The sequence below is a fragment of the Dinoponera quadriceps genome, unplaced genomic scaffold (genome assembly GCF_001313825.1).
Source record: "Dinoponera quadriceps isolate SergipeBrazil2010 unplaced genomic scaffold, ASM131382v1 scaffold3775, whole genome shotgun sequence".
NCBI lineage: Eukaryota > Metazoa > Arthropoda > Insecta > Hymenoptera > Formicidae > Dinoponera > Dinoponera quadriceps.
Window position 1 is genome coordinate 40620 of NW_014557748.1, and position 6000 is coordinate 46619.

The following is a 6000-nucleotide window of genomic DNA, read 5'->3' on the forward strand; positions in this document are numbered from 1 at the left end:
GCGATTCACGCTTATTCGTCTAATATTGCACTTTATTTTCTTTTTTTTTTTTCATACGTACAGACATACAAATAAAAATGCTATACAATACTTACGTCGCTAGGATATCTATCGTAACAACGACATCGGTATAGGTATGGAATATAAGTTACATAAAAATCCGACACAATATAAAACAGTAAAAATCAGTACAGAAAGTCAGGAAAAGTCTTGTATTACAGGTGCGAATCGCTGCAGCGGGTTAGCCTCGCTTTTACGGTGACGACAAAAATCACAGAACTCCGTACGCGTACTGTAACAGACCGCTGACGCGAGTCGGCGAAATGTAGGAAGCGATCGCGAGATATCGTGCGTATTTCGACGTGTCTCGACAAGACGCGGAGAAATTACTCGCGAGTAAGGTTTCACGAGTCTCGATCTATCGACGTCGTCGACGAGGAGAATCGGAATCTAAACTTGTGACCAGGCCGCCGACCAATTGTTCCTCGATCTATTATTCGTCATTATTTCGTATTATTTTATTATTATTATTATCTCGACCAATTATTCGTTTCTCGTGTCCGCAAGCGTTCCGCAGGGGCGCGCGCGTTAGCGGTCTGATATAATATTCAAGAGTCCGTGCGAGAAACCTATTCGTGTAGAACGATATATACTTTTAGACTGAGCCCTGGGCCGATTCATATCCGAACTCGTTAGTCTCGTCCCCCACCGCAGCACACACCGAGCGGCCCAGTGAATCTTCTCAGATATACATTCACGATCACGTTCACGTTAATCGACATCAGAGTATCCTACACAGTCCACGTCGCTTACGGCTACTAGGAGGAATCTACACGTTGTCGTAGTTAAACAGCGTTTGAGATTACGAACCGAATTGTTCATTACACATAAGCTTAAAGCGATTTATTCTCGATTAAATTCTGGAGCTAAGATAATGTTCTCTGTAAAATACTCTGAATTATTGTGCCTCTTTAGTCTAATTAGCGTCGTGGTGGAGAAGATCCCCCCCCCCCCCTTGATTTCGATTCAATTCCGATGAGAATTTCGTCTTTTAGCTATTGGCGATACGAGCGGCCGGCTCGTCGCCGCTCCCGGCGTTCAAGTTAACGTTATGCTTGGCTTTGAAGTCAGTCTTAAAATTCGCTCGCTGGGCAGTAGCGTCTTCCTGGAACACGTCGGTCAAGTGAAAGTTACCACCACCATCGTTACTAGCCTTCCCGTTTGTGTTGCCGATGTTATTGAAGTGAACCTCGTTGAAATGTTTGTACAACATTAACATCGTACTGAACTCTACCTCGCATCCCGCCACCTTGCATCTGAAATATCGGCTGATTACGATTAATTACGCTACGGAATATTCGGACAAGCACAATTTTAATTTTGCCGGTCGCGTCGCAACGAAACGGCTGTCTCTCGCGATGGGCGATATAATTCTACACGTATTTATTAGCTTACTGAGACGCTTTACCGAAACACTTCATTGTTCTTGGGAGTTTGCACAGTTGACGGCTTGGAATTGGCGTGAGTGTCCTGATAGTGCTTCCATAGGCCATTTACGTTATTCACTTGCGCACCACATCCAGGCATCTTGCATCTAGAAGCGTCAGGTGTTTCATAATATTTTTCAGTTGATCATCTACGTGGCACGTGCGTAGAAATGTGCAAACTATTCGAATCTTATCTGATTTGACTCGAATCCAAATAATTCGAAAACTTCGAGTCAAGACGATTCGTATACGAATCATTAGCATTGATGGGGCACTATTAAAGATGCTCAGTCTTGTGGGAATTGGCATGACTTGAAAAATGAATGATGAAAAATGTACTTAATGGAGCTGCACATTAAGATCCTCTTCGAAATTACTAAAAGCAATAACTCAAGACATCGGAGAGATATTATTAAAATTTGTGTGTTTAAATAAATTTTCATGATATCAAATGAGTCTGTGGATAATTGAGAAGCGCTGAAATTGGTGATGATTTTTAATCATTTGCTATTAATATCAAATCTAGCTTATATATCGCAATATTAATTTTACAATTTATAATTATTCTGACGTGAGTCTCGTGGACGTGCACATATATATATACACACTTTGCGCGCAAAGTGTGTATATATATATGTGCACGTGTAATGTTCATAAATAAACTACAGAAATAAACTACAAGAATAGGAACAAATTACTGGCATACTATTGAAAAACATTATTGAAAAGCAATAATATACCAATAATTTGTTAATATTCTTATAATTTATTTCCGTATGGGAACGCTCTTCAGATATTTTTAGATAAATTTATCCGAAAGTAGAACAACCAGTCCCAATTGGTTTATGATCTTTCATACCTGTTTCAATTATCGCTACCCTAAATAAAATATATTTTGTCAGTATTAATTTTGTTCTAAATATTTAAATATTCGTTTCTCACTTTAAATATACGTTTTTTACTTTAAAACATCAAGGATACGAAAAGAAAAAAATGAGATTTGATTCGATATCAAAGATTCTTGATTCGCACATCTCTAGTGGCACGACCGTTCTATACTTACATGAAGAAACTGACGGTGGAGGACTTGATTTGCTTCACCTTTGGCATTTGCTTCGCAGTGTTCGAACTAATCGTATTCGTGACTAATTTGTGACTGTCTTGATGATGACGATAATGCGATATGTATTTGTACTTCTTTCCGCAACCGTTCACGTCGCATTTGTATGTTTCCTGTTTGTACCTGGACATGCGTTGTTTCTTCGGCGTGTATTCCTCGTCATCGGAACAATTACTGTTGATCTCCAGCGGGACCTCTTCAATCTTGGAAGTCTCGCGCTCGAGAGCGCTCCTGAAAACCCGCTCGAAGTTTCCTAAATCTACTTTATGCTCCTGCTTTCGCAGATTCAAATTGCATATATCCGCCTTCGTGTTCTTCGTGATGGTCAAGTCGCCGCTTATGTAGAGCACGTTCTTGTCTTGCGAACACTCCACCTGGATAATATCCTCGCACTTGGCCGCGCCGGCCTCGTACTTCCGTAAGAAATTGTCCTTAATAATAAGTATATCCTCGTTCTTCGAGAACTTGTTAATACCATTTAAGGATTCGCTATTCGAGTATTCCTCGCTGTTCGTAACAGCCGTGGTTTGATTCTGCTCGTGGCAGAACTCGGTGGTGGCGGGGGCACTCTTCGTTGGGAGTTTCCCGTCGTTTCTAACGTGGCAGCTCTCCTCGTTATTCCCGTAATCTTTCGTCACGATGAAAATTTCGCCCGGCAGTTTATCGTAGCATCCATCGTCAGTCTTTTGCGCCCCTTCCTCGTCCACTATATTCTCAGGGGCTTCGAAACAAATGATCTCAGGTTCCATTGGCAGTGTAGACAGCTGTCTGTGACAACCCTCAATATGCTCTTCGAGCTTACTACTGGTAGGGTGCACGGACGAACAATTGGTGTATGGACAGGCGTACACGCTCGTTTCGTTATTGTGCCATTCCTGGTAGTGACGCCACATACTACCCGGATCTGACAATTCCTCTCCGCAGCCAGGCTCGCGACAACTGTGAAATATTTTAGAAATTAATATACTATCTTCCAAAGAGCTTTCTAGAAAGGTTTGCTGGCCTAAAACTTTGCTTGACGCGATTCCGTGATAAATTTAATTTCATGCTTACATGAATCGAATCTTCAAAGCCTCCAACGCTTCGTGCGTCTTGTATTCATCCTGATTGGTGAACACCTTGCCGCAACCTCGTTGTTTACAAGTATACACCTCCTGTGTGTTCTAAACCAATACAAATATTAGTATAACATCTCCATTAACACTACCGCAATGCAGGAATTATCTTAGTGCGTCTCTTTAATCAAGTTTTACTCAATATATGATAAACAGAATAGGTCAGATATATGAGGTCTGTTTTCTGTTTCTGAACAGTAGGGCTATACTGAAACTTTGTTCCTTTCAGTGCTAAGTTGTATATTTGTCTCATTCTAATAATAAAAAGAACATCCTGATAGAGAAACATAAAACAAACCTTTGATCTATTTTTTTAGCTGAATTAGCTAGTTCAAGAAATTTACACACTAAAGTGTGAGAATCTCATACATATTCTTTAAATATGTATGTAAATTTCTTAAACTAGTGCAGCTAAAAAACGGACCGCTAATGGCAAGATAATTTCGAATAATACAGATATAAAACATACTATTGATTCAAATATAACTAAACAAAGCGATAAGTGTAGAAAAAACAGTCAACTCAGTAAGCAAGAAATCATTGTTACCCAACGATATTTACAATAATATTTTATAATGTTCAGTTTTCAAATATGTAGTTCTTAATGCTGCATACATCATTGTTAATAATATTTGATCGGAACATTAAAAATTATGTTTCTACATTATGACTTGAATATTTAAGAACATAATATTATCAAGTAATAGTGTAAAAACATTTATAAAGTATTGTGTCAAAATATTTCCAAAATCTACGTAAAATCAATATTTCCAAAGGATCGATTTAACATTTCTTACTGGGAATCATAGGTCTGTTTTCTATAGCTGTACCAGTTCTCTTTTGTTCTCTTTCTCGTCAAGGAAAAGAGAGCAAACTAAGACAGTCAGTGCAGCAATAGAAAACAGATTTGTTTCTGTGAGTCACATTAAAGATGGATCACACTAATGACTCGGTACATTCAAAATATCGAGATTTAGAGACGTTCGCGGGACAACGACGCTAAATTCACAAGCGAATCCGTCGCAGGATGCTCTCGCTTTTTGCTCTCTCTCTCTCTCGTCTACTTTGCTATTTGTTTTGGCTTAGGGGTCATCGACCCCACGGCCAATGGCTCCCGTGAACTTCACCTTTTTGGGCGCGATCTCCTCGATGGTGCGATTTCGCGTGACGAATCTGATGACGCTGACCTCGGTGGGCCGGTCGGCGCACGTCTCCGTACCCTGGCCCATCGCGCACCCTCAGACGAGAGGCGTCGGCGGCGACGACGTGAAGCGGGCTCGGCGAGCTCACATAACCTGCATTACTCGCGAGCTCGCCAAATTTGACAGAAAAAATCTGCCCCTGACTGAATGAAGCGCGCGGAACGCCGCGGTTTCTCGCGTGGCCCGCGACGGCCTCGCGATCTCACTTGCCGACCAGCCGCGCTCTCTTACGCACAGAAACACACCGCAACTACCTCACATTATCGCACACTCTCTCTCTCTCTCTCTCTCTCTCTGTCAATAAAAACAATTACTTGTTGTCATGTCAGTGCGACGCCAGGAGCCTCCGGTCGCTCTGTGGCGCGCGCGCCGGCCGGTTAGGAGAATTGAGAGCCACTGCTGTGGCCAGATACAATTTCCGGCTGCGCTCTTCACGTAACCCGCATTTAAAATGAGACAAACGCACGTATTGTCCCCGCAGGCAGTGGTTGCGAGCTAGCTGGCGCGTACCCGAAATTTTCGCTCGTCCGATGTTTAGCTTCGAGCTATCTCCCGTCGAGATAAATCGAGCTCGATACGAGTTCGAGTAATCGATCACACCAAATCAAGCGTCTCCGATTGCTCGAACCTTTTTCCGTTAGCTGGTGAGAACATATTCGAAAATCTTTGTTCGGCAGCCGGTGAATGCTTTCGAGGCCTTTTTGTTCGTTGGTTGGAACCGCGTATTTTCGACGAAGTCGTTCAGTCTCGACGGAACGTATTTTCCATAATCCACGTCTTTTATATAATTAATACTAATGTTGGGGATCCTCTTTAAAACCTGTAGACTACGGATTGGGTATTGACATTGAATTTAAAATTGACCAATCAGCACAAAGTTAACTAAACTCAAGTTTAATGAAACTTAGTGAATTTTGCACCGATTGGCTACTTTTCAATTCAATCTCAATCTCCAATCCGTAGTCTGTTACGGGCTTTACCGGAATCCTAGAACCATTAATGTCGATCCACAATATATATATTAATAATTGTTCGGAAAGTAATTTCGTTTTTTCCCGACAGAGGATTTAATTGTA

The 6000-nt window shown here is 41.4% G+C and overlaps 1 protein-coding gene across 4 annotated transcripts; it reads right to left on the bottom strand.

Moving 5' to 3' along the window:
• Positions 1-73: 73 nt before the first annotated feature.
• Positions 74-5420, bottom strand: LOC106749426. Of its 4 annotated transcripts, none has more exons than XM_014628852.1 (5): positions 4850-5420; positions 3661-3761; positions 2551-3546; positions 1469-1594; positions 74-1316 (listed from the first exon to the last, which is right to left on the bottom strand). In XM_014628852.1, exons 1-5 carry the CDS (start codon positions 4949-4951, stop codon positions 1052-1054), a joined length of 1590 nt encoding a protein of 529 aa, XP_014484338.1. In that variant the 5' UTR covers positions 4952-5420; the 3' UTR covers positions 74-1051. The 4 variants fall into 4 exon arrangements, with proteins under 4 accessions (XP_014484338.1, XP_014484337.1, XP_014484339.1 ...); XM_014628851.1 differs by having other exon boundaries at positions 75-1316; positions 3661-3770; XM_014628855.1 differs by having other exon boundaries at positions 1229-1316; positions 1456-1594; positions 3661-3770.
• Between the last annotated feature and the right edge of the window lie 580 nt (positions 5421-6000).

What these genes read in the sequence shown, in the direction of transcription:
- LOC106749426 (XM_014628851.1), bottom strand. Translation starts at nt 4,951, where the DNA reads ATGGGCCAGGGTACGGAGACGTGCGCCGACCGGCCCACCGAGGTCAGC. An exon ending in TCCACCGTCAGTTTCTTCAT is followed by an intron (nt 1,595 to 2,550) that starts GTAAGTATAGAA and finishes TGACGCTTCTAG; the next exon opens with ATGCAAGATGCCTGGATGTG. An exon ending in AAGAACAATGAAGTGTTTCG is followed by an intron (nt 1,317 to 1,468) that starts GTAAAGCGTCTC and finishes CCGATATTTCAG; the next exon opens with ATGCAAGGTGGCGGGATGCG.